A 19,376-nucleotide genomic window follows, 5' to 3' on the forward strand; every position below is an offset into this window, starting at 1 on the left:
TGATATTCCAATTGTTCAAGGATCGCCGCGACGTGTGGCCTAGCTTCACGACGCATGGGATATTGGGGTTGAGGCTGGGGCATAGACCGCAATGGAATCTCATGGCAGGGGGACAACCGGTCATATCCCACCGGAGTACAATACACCGCCGGCGCAAGCGCCAGCGCCCACTCCCCAGCGTACACCTCAGCCTGGTCCTTAGGCACTGTGTGCGCAAAGGACGGGAGGATTACCTCCTCCCCTCTAGGAGCTTCTAAAATGAAAGCTGGGGTCCAATCTGCCTCCGCTAGGAGGATATCATAGGTGGTAGTCAGATTATCCCAAAAAATCCCCTTTATTGTACGTTGTATGTCACCCTCAATTAATAAGACTATTTAATAAAGTCTGTCAGGGGGAGCCACTCTGGTGTCAGCTGTTTCAACAGTAACCAATATATCAGTTGCTGTCACCGCCAGAAATGGACGCAGAGCTTGACGGACTATGGTAATTTCCGCTGCGCTGTCCAGTAGCGTCAGCGCCCATGTCCGGTTTCGAAGCTGTGTCCGCACTATCTGAGGCACACCTTGCCGTCAGAGCCGCCACTTTCTTCTTCTGAAACGGGGGTCTTTGTCGTGCAAATTCGTCCTGCTTGCCTTTACCCTCAGTCGGTCGGGGTTGGTCACGTGGTTGTGGAGCACCCCGACCTTTGCCACCGCCTCCGGACTGTGAAGCCGATGTTTCCTGTGAAGAACGAGGAGAACGTTGTTCAGAAACCTGAAACCTATCAGGAGACTTAATAGTAGCACGATCTCGCAGATCATAAGTGCGTTCACTACCTGACTGAACGGGAGAGGCAGGCCGAGAGCCCTGTTTCTGCTGCTGCTTTCCCTGTTTTGACCGCAAATTTTGTTTCGGAAAGTTTGGACGGTCATCCTTACCAGAGGCTTCCGCCTTACCCTGCTGCTTAATCTCGGGAGTTTTGACCACAGGTTTAACTCCTAAAGAGCTACGACCCAAATCTCTGTACGCAGACAAGATTATTTTCGCAAATTCCCGCGGCTTATCCTCATCAGCAACTTTCTTCAGTTCATTACGAACTTGGAACTGCATAGCATCACCCTTAAGGTTACACATCATCATGGAAGCCACCAGGTCAAACTGTCCGAGGAGCCGCATTCCTAATTCTACCGCAGACTCCGCACCGTGGTTATCTTGAACACGCTTAATAACGGAGGGTAGTACCGACATAGACTGAGTGCCAAAGCACTGCGAGTACGTCGCTGCAAAGACCTTGCCCCAGTTTACACAATCATCAATGTCGGGGACTAAGTCTTTAGGCAAACAAGTGGTAAGGATCCTGTGTTTCTCCACAGGAGATGTATTCGGGTATACCGCTTCTATTTGGTCAAATTTTTCAGCAAGCCAAAAGGGGAAATCATCCCTAGTTTGGGGGCGCTTGCCCATAACACAATTAACCATAACAGGACTAATGACCACCGCGTGGTGATCAGTAGGTTGTCCCGCAACAGCAGGTGCCCCCGCCTGCATATTGCGCGACACGTACTGCACTAACGCCCTATATACCGTAATAAGGGCAGTGTGTAGTACACGCAACTCAGCCATCGTCACCGTGAGGTAACGGGGATGAGGCGTAAATCCGGCTAGTACCGGCCAAGTGGCCCCTGCAATTGATAAAGGGCCCATTCTCGGCGGTATAACCACATGGGGAAGGGCGCCATTAAACCAAATATGATGCTGCCAAGCAGATATTGGTATTTCCTGTGTCCTATAAGGTGTATAGTTCGCTGGCACGGCAGTGGCAATGTAAGTATGAAAGGTATTATCGTCCTCACTCACTGCCGGAATCGTCACCCAAGAGTAGAATAACTCATAAGGATGAGCCGCATCGGCTCCCACCACAAAGATGACGTTCATACCAGTGTCCGGCACCCCATACTGCGTCAAATGACGTTTCAGAGCTGCACGGCTATGCGCCGCAATATCTACCGCCATGAGGCACTAGCTACACTTGAAGTAATCAGTAGCACAAGGGTTCAATAACCTTTTTAATGATCAAGCTTGAAGAAACCTATATCAACAGAAATAGGTAGGTTTAAATCCGTCAGACTTGTTATCCGGAAACAAGAATGAGGGTGTTGTGGACTAATATAAGCACTACTAAGGCGTTTCAACTCATAGACCAAACGTTGGGCGCCATGTTGCAGGGATTCTGCTTATACACAGAACTATGCGTAGAACCCCAGGACCTCAGTGAATTGTGGTGTACCAGAAACTCACCTCAGAACCCAGTATCCGGCTAGCATAAGTGTCCCATTCGTTATCCGAGATTTGGCTCGGCGATCCCAATGAAAAGACAACCCAGAACAAGCTACTCAGTGTACTCTCAGGAATGGTGGGAATCGGAAATACCTGTTCGTATATTATTCTCACCTCAGTCCACAACAAGAATCAACAGAGACACGGTGAAAATAAAGAGTTTATTTTTATAGACCACGTGTCCTAAGATGCAGTACTTTGGCTAATACAAGATGATTAGAATCAAAACCATCAGCATCGTTACAATACCATAGAATATAAAAGGGGTGATCATGTTATAATGACAGTGGATACTACCACCTTCCCTTTACTAAGAAGCTAATATTATTATTATGCTAATAGAAGGTCTCTTAGGCTTGAATAGGGGACCCCATACCTCAAAGATCAGCTTAGTGAAATCACATCACAGGAGCATCAGGAGTCTTCTCGCAGGAAGGCTCGTCTTCGGTCTGAATATTAAACATGATGTCTGCAATATTAAAAGCACCAACTTTCAGGTATTTGCAGCTGCCTGTGTGTTATGGCTAAATAGTGGGTCGATCAACCTAGAGTGGAAAACATGCATTGTCTAACAACCCAGACTGTTTGTCACATCATGTACAGACCAAGGTCGCTGCGCAGAGCTCTGGATGGTAACAGATTGCTCTCGTGTGAGGCAAAGCTCGAGTCAGCAGTTTGTTTAAGCAATAACATGTAAACGCAGTGTCGTGCGCAAAAGCAGCAAGATGGCTTCCTAACATCTAACGTGGTTATGCTAACTTAACAACGTATGTACGTATTAAGGGAGTCCTTACTACAATAGGGGCTTCAATCGCTTTTCTAGGAAACATCCCATTAGATGATATCTGCAAAGCAGCTACATGGTCAACACCGCACACTTTCACCAAACACTATTGTGTAGATGTGCAAACTAAGCAACAGGCTAGTGTGGGCCAGGCTGTACTCAAAACATTATTTCAAACCACTGCAACATATACGGGTGGCCGCCACTAAGGATGGGTACTGCTATAGAATCTATGCACAAGTGTGTAATCTGCAGCTCATATGCCTCGAACGGAATATGCTACTTACCAGTATGCATCTGTTCTTGGCATGTAGAGCTGCAGATCTACACACGTCCACCCGCCTCCCCGGCTACCTTTATCTGGTCCAGTCTATCTTATTTAGATACAACACACATGGGCATCTTCACGTTTTATTACTACGCTCCATCATTTCCCTGCTGGCGAACAACAATCTGAGGATGGAGCCGAAGCCCATGCGCAATACGATCCGAAGGAGGAGTCACCGACCTCGTGACTTCCAAAGAATTTCCAGGAGGAAAAACAACTGCAAACATCCGGGCCCAACACCAGATGGCGATCCATGCACAAGTGTGTAGATCTGCAGCTCTACATGCCGAGAACAGATACATACTGGTAAGTAGTATATTCCTTTTGGGAGAGCTTCAGGGCTCTCACCATTTTGTAAAAATAAAATTGCCCAAAAGCAAAATATCTTTTTGTCACAAAAAGCACACACTGCCTTTGTAGCCTCTAGCATAAATACAACTACATTATGTGCTCCTTGTGAAAGTTCAGAATGTCATCACTCGCAGTGAGTGGCTTACGTGGGGGGACCCATTGCTTGGGTGGAATGTGAATGACATAGCAACATCCTAATGAATTAAGAGGGCTGGCTGAAAGTCCAAGTGAGTTTAAGTATATTCATCTGTGTATATATGTACGTGTGTGTATATATGTGTGTGTATAAATGTACGTGTGTGTATATATATACGTGTGTATGTTTATGGGTATGTGTAGCTAAATATATGCCTTATCTAACCACAGACCTAAATAAAATAAAAAAACGTAGCTATTACATAGCAAAATCTCTATGAACTACAACAGAATTAGCTACTATTTTATGTGTGGCATGAATACATCTTTCATAAAGTGATGTAAGCGTTTATGACTTTCCCTATGATGTACTGTAATACCACATTTTGCACTGTCAAAATTAGACGAGACTGATTTACTTAATTTCAGTGTACAGAACCAGTATTTCTTACTAGTGTTCATGTAGGTATAGCCCTGCTTTTCAGGCCTTGCTTCATGTTGTTTTATGTTTTGCAGCCATCCTCCTTTGAATGTATTGGAACAGGCTACTATCAAACAGTGTGTTGTTGGTCCGAACCATGCTGCATTTTTGCTCGAGGTAATGTACACTGTGGTCATGTATGTAACCTTTTTGTATGATGCATTTTAAACTTTGAAGACTGCAACAGAGTGCTCTCTGTGAGAAGCCTCTGTAGAATGCCATAGTGGAACCTGTAAAACATTAGCATGAAGGTGTAGAAAAGGTTGGGAATGGGACACAACTAGGTTATTAATTTTCTGAATTTACATGAGCCAGCAACCGTATTTTAAACATCTAAGTATGAATTTGCTTTGAAACACAATAGAAATGTTAAAGTATGTCAGTTAAATATACAGGACTATTTGACAATTAACATTTACCGTGTTTGTTTACAATTTCATTTGTGTGCTGTTGCTAATATGCATTATTTTGTGAGTTTGAGATATCAGCTTTTTATTCTTTGCCTCATTATATATGAAAATAGTTGAATTTGTATAATTTCTTTTTTCTGCATTTATTGCAGCTTATGGCATTTTAAGGTTTGTTATGCCCTTTTTTATGTATTTGCGCTATTGTGTAACAGTATAACGTATCGTTATCTAAATAAATAGTAAAGTGAGATATACACGCTTACTTAGAAAATAAACAAGCATTGAAAATGCAATATGTCTCGCCTTTGATTAAGTTAAAGCCATTTGCTTTGCTAATGGTATCGTATAGCAAAGCAAATGGCTTTAATTTAATGAAAGGCGAGACCTATTGCATTTTTAATGCAGGAAGCCCTGTGTGGGCAGCCAAGCGCTTTACTCAATCTGGAGGCTAGGCTATATTTTACTATGTTATAGACCCCCACACCAGTGCTCCGCCATCTGCCCCACTCCATGGACCCCCACACCAGCACACTACCCCACAACATGGACCCCACACCAGTAACCCTTGGTCTGCCCCACAGCATGGGCCCCACACCAGTGTCCCGGGCTCTGCCCTACAACATGGAACCCACACCATCCCCCCTGTGCTTTCTGCCCCACTTCCTGGACCCTCACACCAGCTCCCCTGTGCTCTGCCCCACAGCATGGACCCTCACACCAGCTCCCCTGTGCTCTGCCCCACAGCATGGACCCTCACACCAGCTCCCCTGTGCTCTGCCCCACAGCATGGACACTCACACCAGCTCCCCTGCGCTCTGCCCCACAGCATGGACACTCACACCAGCTCCTGCACTGTGCTCCACAGAATGGACCCCCACAACAGCACCCCGCGCTCTTCCCTCACAGGATGGACCCCCACACCAGTGTCCGGCGCTCTGCCCTGCAGCATGGACCCCACACAAGTGCCCCGTACTCTGTCCCACAGCGTGGACCCCACACCCCCCCTTCCTGTGGTCTGCCCCACAGCATGGACCCCCACATCAGTGCCCTAGAGTCCAGGGCTTCTCTGAGGGTGAGCTGAGCACACCCTGCTCCTCTGGGGCCCCTCCCAGCAGTCACTCCATCAGCTGTGCTGAAAGGAGGAGTCTTGGCCCTGCGGCTTCTCAGCAGCTTGTAATTTCCAGGCAACACAGCATCTCTTTGTTCCCCATGTTCAGCAGCAGAGCACAAGAACCGCTCGCGTCGGGAAATGGAGTGGGCGGAGCAAGGAGCAGACCGGTCAGACTGGCGCAGTGTGTCCTCACAACGCTACACTAGTCTCCAGCTGCAAAGAACCTGTGGGCGGAGCCCACCTCCTGTGCCTCAGTGCTGGATTCTGCCTTCGAGGCACAGAGACGGGCCACCGTCCCAGGGGATTCTCTCCTGGTCCTCGCAGCGCTGTACTAGTCTCCAGCTGCAAGGACCTTTGGGTGAAGCCCACCTCCTGTGTGCCTCACAGTGCAGGATCCTGCCTTTGAGGCAGAGGGGCGGGCTCCTCTCCTGGTCCTCGCAGCGCTACACTAGTCTCCAGCCTAGTGCACACCTCCTCAATACTATCAGATAATGTCTACCCGTTCAGTACCTGCCTGTTGAGTACTGTCAGATCTTGTCTACTCAGCCTGCTCTGTAATGTCAGATTGTCTACCACCCCCGTTCCAGTACCGTAGTAGTTAGATCCTGCCTGATGCCTCAGTACTGTTAGACCAGGTCTCCCTGTCAGTACGGGTACAGAATGCCCACCATGTCTACCTGGAAGGGGGGCACGCAGGACTGTAGTAATGCGGATTGTCACAAGAATTCCAGTAGGCGCAGACTTGGTTGAAGATGGTTTAATGTTCAAGAATTAAATAAGTTATGGAATAGTAGCTAAAGTTGAGGCAAGAGCGACTGACACCAATCTCAGACCATCAGTAACTGCCCCAGTGTAGAACCCACATCTATGACCTAACATAGTTCTAACTAGAATAGTATGATTTAAAGAAACAGTAGTGCAGCCAAAATATAATGCATAATACTACATACCCCCTCCCCATACAATGAAACAAAACAAACAATTGAACATTATGAAATTAATTAATGTACTACATAATCAATATAATACATAATCATAAAATTTACTGGGAGTCCTGCAAATGCGATGATCACGCATGGGTACAGCATCCAATGAGATTGAAGAACTGATTTGACAAGTTAATTGTTGAATCCAAATTAGGGTTGACAATGATATTATCTGCATTAATTTTGTTAGCCAAATCTGAAAGAAACACGTTAGTTAGATTCCTCACCTTAGAATATCCCCAGGCGTCAGACTGGATCCGGAAGATTTTTCGTCAGCAATACGCCTTGCGCGTCGCTAGGCGTCTGCGGCTCCGCGTCCGTCGTCGGCGTCGTGCGCCGGAATGACGTCGTCGGAGTACTTGGACGCCGTCCTCGCGCGCTGAAGTCAGTTCTTCTTTTTTCGGCGCCAGTAAGCGCAGATCCGGGAGAGCTACCCCTTTAGTCACTTTTTGACTAACTTTTTCGATCCTTTTTGATCTTGTCAATCGACTCCGGTGCCGGTAGGATGCCTGGTTTTAAAGCCTGTGCTGACTGTAGCCGCCTGATGTCGGTTACGGACCATCACCGCCGGTGCCTTTACTGCTTGGTCCTCGACCACGACGCGGAGTCGTGTTCCGACTGCAAGGCCCTGACCTCGAAGGCTAGACGGGAGCGGTCCCGTAAGCTGCTCGAGATCCGCCACTCGGCTCCGCGCGCCGCTCGATCCCGGTCCAGGAGGAGGTCCAAGGATCGGTCGCGGAGCCACAGCCGACGTCACCATCGGTCGTCGGGATCCAAGTCTTCGGGTAAGTCGAAGCATGTCCAAGAGGCGACACCGCTCTTCGGACTCCCCTCGCGCGACTCGGCCCAGGCCCAGGGTCAGGGTGGTTCCACCCCCGCGGCTCCGGCGGAGCCGCAGGCGCCGCGCAAGTCCCCATACCCGCCGGTCCCTGGGACTGACGCGACGCCGGCGGAGGTCAGTGCCTTCCTCTCTGCCATGAGGAGCCTGGCCCCGCCGTCGACGTCCGCTGGCGCGCCTTCGGGCCCCGCGGACCCGACAGGGCTGCCTTGCCTGCCGGTGGCTCCGGCCCCGGCGCCGTCGATGGCTCCGGCCTCGACGCCGCAAGCGCCCGAGGGACCCGTTCCCGAGTCCCTGCCGACGCCGGTCGACCTCGTCACGCCTCCTCCGCCGGCGTCGACACCGGTACCACCCCCGACGCCGACTCCGCTCGACGTCGAGCCCCAGTTCAGTCCCACTCCGGACCCAGCGCCGCTACGGCGTCGATGGACGCCGCGTTCGGCGCCGCTGGAGACACATTATGTCTACCGTCCGGCTCCGTACCTTATTCCTGTATACCAGGAATCGGATGATGGGGACAACTGGGAGGGATCCGAGGATCCTATGGCCGCTCAGGCTCAAATGTCACAGGACTGGGCAGATGAACTGGGGGAGGCCAGTGGCCTGGATACCTCTCCGGACACTGGATTCGACTCTCCTCCGACTGTGGCTTCGGAGGAGGGCGCTGCTTTCTCTGTGGTGCTGCGCAAGGCGGCCGCAGCCCTTGGGCTCGAGCTGCCTGCCGTGGCTGTGAGGACTAACGTCCTCACTGAATTGCTTCAGTCTGCAGCAAGCTCCACTGAGCCTCTGCTGCATTTCACTGAGGCCCTCATTGACGTTCTGCAGGGCACCTGGTCCAAGCCCTCCACAGTCCCTCCTGTGGACAGGAATGTCGCCAGGCGCCACCGCCCTGCCCCGGGCGACCCCAGATTTCTGTCCCAACACCCTACCCCCGAGAGCCTGGTTATCCAGGCCTCTACCTCCCAATCCTCTTTCCCGACCGCCCCGCCGGACCGGGATTCCAAGAGACTTGAACAGTTCGGCAAGAAGCTGTTCTCCTCCCTTAGTTTGGGCGTGCGGTCTTTGAACACCGCTTGTCTCTTGGACCGTTATTCTCACTCTCTGTGGGATGCGGTGGAGGACGCGCTGCCCCTGTGTCCGGAGGAGGTCCGGACACGACTTACCCAGGCTCTGGCCGATGGGAGGGATGCAGCGCGACATGCTATCCGATGTGGGCTTGACACCACGGACTCGCTGGGTAGTGCCATTCCTACCACAGTGGCGCTTAGACGTCACGCCTGGCTGCGGTCCACGTCATTTTCGGGCGATGTCCAGAGCACTCTCATGGACATGCCCTTTGATGGCACTCTCCTTTTTGGCGAGAAAGCGGACAGTGCGCTAAATCGCTTTAAGGACTCCCGGGCTACGGCCAAGTCCTTGGGCCTCTCGGCCCCGCGGTCGCAAACTTCCGCCTTTCGCCCCTTTCGTGTCCAAGGAAGGGGTGCCTCCTCACGTGCGCCTAGCCACCAGCCGCAGAACCAACCTGCGCGTGGTCGCGGACGTGGTTTCCGCCGAGGCGGTTCTGGAGGACGACTAGGTCAGCCCACATCCACCCCGGCAGCATCCGCCTCAAAGCCTTCCTAGTCCGAGCTTTCAGGCCCATTCCTCGCCAGTGGGAGGCAGAGTTCGCCATCACCTGCTCCACTGGCGGTCCATCACATCGGACAGGTGGGTGCTGCAAATCGTCCGAAGGGGCTACTCCCTCCCCTTCGAGGCGACCCCTCCAGCCATGCCACCGCAGCACCACCGTATCTCGGGGGATCATTTGAATCTTCTCAACGAGGAAGTTTCGGCCCTCTTGGCCAAGGGGGCCGTCGAGCGCGTTCCGAGCCCAGAAGTACGTCGTGGTTGTTATTCCCACTACTTTCTGGTTCCCAAGAAGGGCAAAGGGGCCCTATCTTGGACCTCCGGAACGTCAATGCCTTCCTCCGGAAGGAAAGGTTCAAGATGTTAACCTTGGCTCAGGTTCTAGCTGCCCTAGACCCTGGAGACTGGATGGTAGCGTTGGACTTGCAGGACGCATATTTCCACATCCCCGTCCTGCCGGCCCACCGGCGTTACCTGCGGTTCACGGTGGGCCAAGAGCACTTTCAGTTTACTGTGCTCTCCTTCGGCCTCACCAGTGCCCCTCTGGTGTTCACGAAAGTGATGGCGGTGGTCGCAGCTCATCTGCGCAGATCAGGGGTTCCAGTCTTCCCCTATCTCGACGACTGGTTGTTGAAGGCGGGCTTGCCCCAGACAGTCGTCTCCCACCTCCAGACTACGGCGGATCTCCTGCATTTGCTGGGATTTTCCATCAACGTGCCGAAGTCACACTTGAGTCCCTCTCAGAAGCTCCTCTTCATCGGAGCGGTTCTCGATTCGGCGCAGTTCCGGGTCTATCCGCCGGAACAGCGGGTCCGGGATATACAGGCCCTGATTCCCATCTTTCGGCCTCTATCCTGGGTTTCGGTCAGGCTAGTGTTGCGGCTTCTGGGGCTGATGGCCTCCTGCATCCTACTAGTGCATCACGCCAGGCGGCGCATGCGGGCTCTGCAGTGGGACCTGAAGTTTCAGTGGGCCCAGCATCACGGCAACCTGTCCGACCATGTCTTGATCTCGGAGGGCACTGCACAGCAGTTGCAGTGGTGGCTCACGGACCGCGATTGGGTCAAGGGCAAGAGCCTCTCCCTTCCCCAACCGGAGCATGTCGTAGTGACGGATGCGTCCCTCCTGGGATGGGGTGGCCAAATGGGAGAGGCGGAGATCAGAGGCCTCTGGTCTCCGGCGGAGTCTCGTCTCCACATCAACCTGTTGGAGTTGAGAGCGATCCGGCTTGCACTGAAAGCCTTCCTTCCCTCTGTCAGGGGCAGTGTCGTGCAGGTGTTCACGGACAACACCACCGCCATGTGGTATTGCAACAAACAGGGCGGGGTGGGGTCGTGGACCCTTTGTCAGGAGGCTCTGCGCCTCTGGACGTGGCTGGAACACCAGGGCGTCACCCTAGTGGTTCAACATCTGGCGGGCTCTCTGAACGCCAGAGCAGACGAACTCAGCCGCCGGTGCATGATGGATCACGAATGGCGTCTGAACTCCGAAGTGGCGCAAGGTCTCTTTCAGCAGTGGGGAGAGCCTTGGTTAGATCTATTCGCCACCGAAGAGAACGCGCAATGTCAGCAGTTCTGCGCGTTGGAATTTCCAAGGCGGCACTCGCTCGGCGACGCTTTTCGTCACGAGTGGAGTTGCGGTCTGTTGTACGCCTTTCCGCCTATACCACTTCTGCCCAGAGTGCTGAAGAAGATCAGGCACGACCGGGCCCAAGTCATCTTGGTGGCTCCGGATTGGGCACGAAGGTACTGGTATCCCGAGCTACTCAGTATGCTGACCGATCCTCCGATACGTCTGCCCCTTCGGGAGGATCTTCTGTCGCAGCAGCAGGGGACGGTCCTCCACCCGAACCTGTCCAGCCTCCACCTCCATGCGTGGAGATTGAGCGGCGGCAGTTGATGCCATTTGACTTGCCTCCTGAAGTCTGTGATATCATTCTGGCAGCCAGGCGTCCCTCCACAAAGACGGTATACGCCTGCCGGTGGAACAAATTTGTGGCATGGTGCACAGCAAAGGCTGTGGATCCCCTTTCCGCCCCTCTTTCTGAGGTTCTCCTCTTTCTTCTTTCTTTGGCCCGGCAGGGCTCTGCCCTGGGCACTCTGAAAGGTTATCTTGCTGCCATCTCTGCCTTCTTGCGGCTTCCTGATCAGCCTTCTCTTTTCAAGTCCCCTGTAGTTACATGCTTTCCAAAAGGCATTACTCACACGTTCCCTCCTGTCCCTTTTGTAATGCCTCAATGGGACTTGAATCTTGTCTTGACATTCCTGATGTGCGCTCCCTTTGAGCCTCTTCATAATTGTCCTCTTCGTCTGCTGACGCTTAAGACTGCTTTTCTGGTAGCCATCACCTCGGCTAGACGGGTGAGTGAGCTCCAGGCTTTATCTTCAAAGCCTCCTTTTCTGTCTGTTCATCCGGACAAGGTTGTCCTTCGGCCTCGTCCCTCCTTTGTTCCGAAAGTGGTGACTCCTTTTCATCTTGGGCAGTCTGTCACCTTGCCCACCTTCTTTCCGCCTCCGCATCCTTCCAAAGAGGAAGAGAGGCTCCACCGTCTGGACCCAAAACGTGCGCTCTCCTTTTATCTGGACCGCACAAAGCAGTTCCGGGTGGACGACCAACTTTTCGTTGGATACGTGGGTGCTAAGAAGGGGAAAGCTGTGCACAAACGGACCATCTCTCGGTGGGTCGTTTTGTGCATCAAAATTTGTTACTCCTTGGCAAAAAAGGACCCTCCTGTTGGGCTGCGCGCCCACTCCACTCGGGCCACAGCGGCTACTACTGCTTTGGGACGGGGTGTCCCTTTGCAGGACATCTGTCAGGCGGCGACGTGGGCTTCGCTACACACGTTTGCCAGGCATTATTGCCTTGACAGCCAAGTCCGGAGGGATGGCTTCTTTGGCCGTTCTGTCCTCCAGGACTTTCTGGTGTGATCTTGGTTCGCAGACCCACCACCGGGGATGGTATTGCTTGGGTATCTATTCTAAGGTGAGGAATCTAACTAACGTGTTTCTTTCAGATGAACAAGTTACTTACCTTCGGTAACGATGTATCTGTAAGAAACATTAGTTAGTTAGATTCCTCACCGACCCACCCATCCTCCCCGTTTCTGCGAACTGACATCTTGGGTTAAGGTTATCCTTTTCAGGCCCCTAGATTTTATTTTTGGCACCAGTGTCGGTCTTTGCATGGCTCTGCGTTCCTGGCGCGGAAAGCTATGTACAAGAACTGACGTCAGACGCCGCCCTCGCGCGCTAAGTACTCCGACGTCATTCCGGTGCACGACGCCGACGACGGACGCGGAGCCGCAGACGACGCCTAGCGACGCGCAATGGGTATTGCTGACGAAAAATCTTCCGGATCCAGTCTGACGCCTGGGGATATTCTAAGGTGAGGAATCTAACTAGCTAATGTTTCTTACAGATACATCGTTACCGAAGGTAAGTAACTTGTTCATCTGGTCCAAAAAGGAAACTATCATCTTCTTCATCAGATCTGTTTGCATATATTTCCCTAAACATCTCAACTTGTTTGTCAGAAATCTTGACAACACTTTTTCTATTCCACCAACCTCTCTTACCCAAAAACACAGAGGATTTTGTAACTTTGGCAACTCTGACTGGTAAGGTAAACCCTTTACAAACTTTAAAAGGTTTTCTTATGATAACCCAATCATCAACATTGATGGTTGGTACATGCTGAGATGATTTACTATCATAAAACTCCTTTTGAACAGACTGTTTATGTAAGACTCTGGATTTTAACTCTTGATGATCTATCATGTTTCTTTTTTCAAGTAGAGCTGAGCCTACCTCCAATTCATTAAACCACTGTGGAATAAGTTTAGATTTGGCTTCCCTTCCTCTGAGTGCTTTAAATGGTGTAATACCAGTGGTGGAATGGGGTGTTGTCAGATATGCCCAGACCTTAGTTTGCAAGAAAGTTCCTACATCTACATTTGTTGCAATAGCACTTCGGACCCCTTCTATATAAACACACAGCGTCCTCTTCTCAGAAGGACTCGCACTCGGGAAGGAGAATAGACTGTTTATTTAGTCACTCGTTACGCGTTTCGTCAGTGAAACTGACTTGATCACACGAAGTGTACAACAAATGGGAGGTGTATACATAGCTGGGAAAATAAACGACAGACAAAAGTTTGTCTAGTGGTGTCTGTAACGTTGGCGGCCATTACTGAATGTCAAAAGGTTGCCAGTTTATACATATATACAACTAAATAAATGGTTACATGCTGTATTAGTGACATTAGCATATGCAAAAGTAAATATACAAAGTGTATCAGCTTGATGTAACCAGAAAATAAACAGACAAAGATTTGTCTCATAGTGCATATATCTTTGGCAGCCATTACTAAATGTCGAAGAGAAAATGTCAGAATATAAAATACCATGACTTGCATTGTCTTTTCTGCTTAGACTTGGACCAAAGCCTGCCACCACCCAGACATGATGGTAGAGATGGGAACATTTGGGACATGGCCAAGGAAAATCTTGCCGGGGGTGCCTGAAGACCTTAAAGCATCACTGACTATCTAGCGCGGTCAAGATGTGGCCAAATAGGTGATTTGTGCAGACCTTGCTACTATTGTCGGCAAGGGCAGTGGGCACTAGGATGGTGCTCCACGCCATACATGGATGCTCTACAGGATTATCGAGAGACTTTCAGGCCTCTTATGGACATGCCTTTCGATGGTTCATCACTTTTCAGTGAAAAAGCCAACTCTGCTTCAGAAAGCTTTAAGAAACGTAGGGCAATGGCACACTCTCCGGGTCTCTTAACCCCTGCCAAAAGTTTCCACACCAGCTCTGGAAATTCAGAAGCTATTTTAGGAGGCTGGTATATAGGCAACTTCAGTCTCCTGAGCTGCAATCCTCCCTGTTCTTTCATGGCTGAGGACATGGATCTGGTAGGAAGCATGCAGGTCATCCGGGTCATCTCTTGTCTCAGTCCACATCCCCTGCCGCAACAACCTCAAAGCTGCTTTAGTTTGCCTTTAGCAGGCACAACCACCCTGGGGGAGGCAGACTACAGCCCTTTATTGCAGGGTGGTGATCCATCCCATCTTACAGATGGGTTCTCGAGAGACTTCACTATGGTTATGCTCAAGATAGTTCACTATGGTTATGCCCTACCATTACTTTCTGCCCCACGGCATCTCACTCTCTAACTCTCACTCGGATGAGACCCCCTCCAATCTAATGCAGGATGTAGAAGCCTTACTCTTCAAAGGAGCCATTGAGAGGGTTCCCGACTCTGAAATAGGGACATGTTGTCACTCTCGCTAATCCAGTCGGAGAAGGATGCAGGGCTTCAGCCCATCTTAAATCTTCGCAATCTAAATTCCATTCTACAGCATGACATTCAAAAGGATCATGCTGGCCCTGGTTCTGTCTGCCCTGGATAAGGCCCACAGACTTTACATGGGGTTCAAGGTAGATCAGGAGCAATTTTCAGTTTGTAGGGCTCTCCTTTGGCCTCAAAAGTGCCCTTGTGTTTTCATGAAAGTGTTTGCATTCAGGCAACGGCGAATTTTCTGACATTTTTTGGGTCCAGGAGGCGAATTTGCACTTGCCACATTCAGAGGCTTCCTTTTGTATGAGCTGTGTTAAACACTATGCAGTTCAAGACACCCCCCCCCCCCATTGCAACGAGTCCAGGACATTTTGGCTATGATCCTGATGCTTCAACTTCAGTCCTGGATCTATGTGAAAGCAGGTCTTCTTGGACTTATTGGTCTGTTAGCCTCATGCATATTGCTTGTCTGCTATGCCAGACAGCATTTGCATATTCTGAAGTCCCAGTGGGGCCGGCACCGAAGCAACCTTTCAGATAGATCCCTGCTTGTGAACCACCAGGGGACAGTCCTTGAATAGCAGAGCGGGCAAGCTCAGTTGGCAGTGCCTGGTGGATCACGAATCAAGTCTACATCCCGAGGTGGTACAGCACAGCTTCGAACAGTGGCTAGATCTTTTCGCCAAATGAAACACTAAAAGATGATAGACGGAATGCTGAACATAGTCAAACATTCACCCCCAGTCACAGATCTGGGTTTTATCCTATTTGCTTGGTACATTTTTATAACCATGATTTCTCAAAGCTTATAAGAATAACACTAAGGTTCAAATGGATCAGAAATATGATAATCAAACCTACTTGAATGTTGACATTTAGTCGGCGTGCTAGAACAGCTTGGCCTCAGTCTTGACTGGCAGATTTGAACCTAACTCCCTGCCGGATTTTACACACCACTCTGCCACTTCATGCTCTACCCATGACTGTACACTAGTCAGTCTGCCGTTATTTCCCAGCGTTCTCATTTCAACATAGCAGAAAGGCTGGAAAGCAATCATCACCACAAATCCTCAATTTAGCTGCTAATCCACCACTACACTATTTAGCGAATGAGATTTCAGGCTCTCTTCACAGTAAACTTTAAGAAAATCAAATAAACTTTCTGTTTCGATGACAGCGATGCAAGTGCTGGACTCTTGTCAAAGAGCAGACCGTAATGTCCTCAATCTGGGTACTATTAATTAAACTGTTGTCACACAAGCTTACTAACTCGACATCGTACTAGCCTAGAATTGGCGAACAGGGCCAGGCTAACCCATACCTCCAAGGGCATTGCAGCTATCACCAGCTTGCAAACTTGCAAAAAAGAAACTCAGTCAGGCCCTGATAGCACTAAGGAAATCTCCAAACAACTCTGCACAACTACTAGGTTCCCGAAAACTAATGGAAACATACGGGAAAATACTGTGGAAAGAGAATAAATCTTAAAATATTCTAATAGAAAATTCCCTAAGTAAAAAATATAACTTCAAAAGCTTCTGGAAAAAGTCAATTGCATTACAAAGCACCCTTTTGACCTCAGAATCGAATATTCCTGAGGAAACATGGGCTGCGTATCTCAACTCATTTCAATAGCCTGGTAGGAGAATATCTGAAGATCCAACTCGGTACCCACAGCGTGACTCCAACAAAGGACAAACTATCAGCTTTAGCTATTAACATCAATAAATCTCCACTGGCGACAATAGATCTCTCCCTTCAGACCTCCTCTAACTAAACAGTGGGGCTCTTGGTTTGCCTCCGATTTCTTGGTGGTTTGGGTAAAGGTGCTCTAAGTATGGTTTGATCCTTAGTAAGTCTTTCATGTGTTTAAAAGGGCAGTAAATGTGATGGGGAAAGGTAAGGTACCCTGAACGATTCTCTGTATTTACAGATGTCCCTGCATCATTGTTGTGGATGAAGTAGCTTCTTGGAAAAAAATGTGATGTGTTGTCTTGTTTCAGAGGAAGCTGGGTAGTTGAGAGAGACGAGTTCGGTGTGCAATGCCTAACACACACGATTAATTTACCTGTGAAATATTGTGATTTTTTCCATGCCTCCGCAGTACTTCTGTTAGTTGTGTTCCACGCTCTTCAGTTGATTCTGAGGTCCACCTTGATACTTGTACTAAGAATTTGTAATTTCTTGTTGTCTTACTAGTCGACAGGAAATCTATCTTCTTGCAAAAGACCTGTTGCTAGATTTTCAAGAACTTAGTCGGCTAAAAAGCATGCCCATTGCTGCCCATTGCTTATCATTGGTTGCCTTTGTCACTCGTTTGCTTGCTCTCATTTGATGTCTTGCTTTGTCCATGTGTTTGTCCCACCCATGAAGCATACTCTTTTTACTTGTCTTTCCACTGCTCAGTTTTAGGGAAAGGCTTTTTTTTTGGTAAGCACCCCTGTGTTCCATGCTGCCCTCACCCTCTGCGCATCTCCCCTGTCCTTGTTGCTCACTCCCCCATGCACTTTTCCCTTACTCTACCAAAAAACGTGCTACCTCCAGGTGCTTCTCCGTTTCTACTTCCCGGTCCTTTATTTGTTTGTTTTTGGATGGCCAAAAAGCACTCTGCTTGTAGTGCTGCGCTTTAGACATAAAACAGCTTTTAATCTTATTTAATTCTTTCTTTTTAAACATTTTTTTTAAATCTGCTGAATAAAGTTGTCCATCATGCACTTGTGTCTAAACGCATGCACGCTCCTATAAAATGATTCAGCTGCCACAAGTGTCATCACACCTTTTAAAAATGTTATTTTTCCTGCTGTACTCGAAGGCGAGACCTATTGACTTTGTCAATGCTAGTATTTATTTTTTTCTGTAAAGGAGGAAGGTCTGTGATATGCTGAGAAATTCAGTTTGAGTTCTGGGGTTTGCGGTTGGGAGGTTAGTTGATGAACTGGACTGAAAGTGGTTGGTGCTCTTACTGCTTCGGTGGATATATTAATCACTAAAACTTTATTCAAAACTTGCCTAAACCTAGTGTCTTCCCTGCAACAGTTCCCCTTCTGGGAATGCTTATCTTAAACACAGTAGACCAGAGTACGTTTTTTTAATATCAATTTATTCATGTTTTTATTCATTGTACAACGTCGCACCTGATTATGTTTTGATGACAATCCAAAGGTAAAAGCCATAGGCCTGACCGTTTTTTGGGGAAAAGTTAAATGCCTTATGTCTGATTAGTTCATTTTTAAATGTTATTATAAAAGCAGTAGGCCTCGCTTATTTATGGGCAGAAGCATGTGTTGGCTCCATTGAGCTTTAAATTGAGTCTTAATATTAAATTGTGCAAAGCCTATAGTCAAGTATTTTGTTACATGAAATCTTACAGAAGGTCTTAATAGGTAAGTGTTTTTGTACACCCTTGAACAAACCCCAGAGAGAGAAGATTTACTGTGTGGGAATCCTTTTTGGGTCCTCTTTGGACGATTTGATTTGTATATTGTTTATTACTGGAGATACGAAGAAAGGAATGAATGGGGCATTGAAGGCTTATAAGCATTCAAAGAATCTGTAGCTTTCCCAAGTAGATTTAAAAGGGGGATGATCCAGGGTGTAGAGAATGATGACTTTTGGAAGTGTCTTCTCTGTGTGCTTTCCCTTTTTCTTTTTGTCTCTCTTTTTGGCTCCGGACAGAAGAGCTTTTAGGTGTTTCTGTGTCATGCCTGGTATCAGTCATTGTATGGATATGATTTATGTAATTTTTCTCTCTGCAGGCAAATTGTGACATGGGTTTGTAAGCATTAAGTGTAAGCAAAAAATATTGACCAATAAGAATGAAAAATGTTGGATTCTGCACACCATGGTGTTTAAGTTGGATCTTTGTTTTCATCCGACTTCTGAACCCCATATAGGGGATCTTGGTTTTGTGTCTTAGGATGAGGGCTCGGACTTAGAGTGAATGCACGAAGTGCAGGGACCAGAATTGTCAGATTTAGAGAATGTAGAATGGGCTAATACAATAATTGTTGATACGCCATACTCCATCTGTACTGAAATTGGGTGAGTCTTAAAGAGGAAGCCTCCAGTGCCTAACAGGGTAGGATTGGTCAAGAATCTCATAACCGAAGGGTCCAAAGCAATCCTCCTTTTCGAAGAGGACCCAGATCAAAGGATCCCAAGAGATCAAATTTAGTCAATGAAAAACCTCATTGGCGAAGAGAGGAGGTATGAGCAGAGTAGAGCATAATCTCCACTTCATGCACCAAGAGATAATTTTGAAGACACTGAGCCAATGGGAGGGAGAAAACGGCAGGAAGCGAGCGGCGAACAGAGAAAACAAAAGATTCGGGTAGTTAAAACAAAATGACAAAGAAGCAAAATAAACTAGATAACAAAACGAGGGAAAGTGTGCCAGGCAACAAGGGGGAGTAGACATGGGGACTAGCTCACTGGGGTCACGCTGCAGCCTTCATTAAGTAGGCCTTGAAAGGTTTGATGTGAGGCAGTGAGCGGGGCTGGCAGGAGGAAGAAAAATGGCTTGAAGTGAGCAGGCAGCAGGGGGAACAGCAGAAAAATAAAGGATTCGGGCAGTAAAACAATAAAAATTACAAAACCGATACAATCGAAACCACAAAACAAAACCAGGGAAACCATCCCAGGCAACACTGAGAGGCAGTAAGGGGGAGCAGCGCTAAGCATGCCTTGCTGCCTTTTCTGTCAAG

General features: G+C 48.8%; 1 protein-coding gene across 15 annotated transcripts in view; it reads left to right on the top strand.

Annotated features, from left to right (window-relative positions):
* The window catches only part of UBR5 (ubiquitin protein ligase E3 component n-recognin 5), a 2,036,132-nt gene that overhangs the window by 128,170 nt on the left and 1,888,586 nt on the right, over positions 1–19,376 (top strand). For all 15 annotated transcript variants that reach the window (XM_085605144.1, XM_085605147.1, XM_085605145.1 and 12 more), the window contains exon 3: positions 4,431–4,512. In XM_085605144.1, the coding sequence (XP_085461270.1) occupies positions 4,431–4,512 (82 nt within the window). The remainder of the gene's footprint in view (positions 1–4,430; positions 4,513–19,376) is intronic.

Source organism: Triturus cristatus, chromosome 5_1 (assembly GCF_964204655.1).
Source record: "Triturus cristatus chromosome 5_1, aTriCri1.1, whole genome shotgun sequence".
NCBI lineage: Eukaryota > Metazoa > Chordata > Amphibia > Caudata > Salamandridae > Triturus > Triturus cristatus.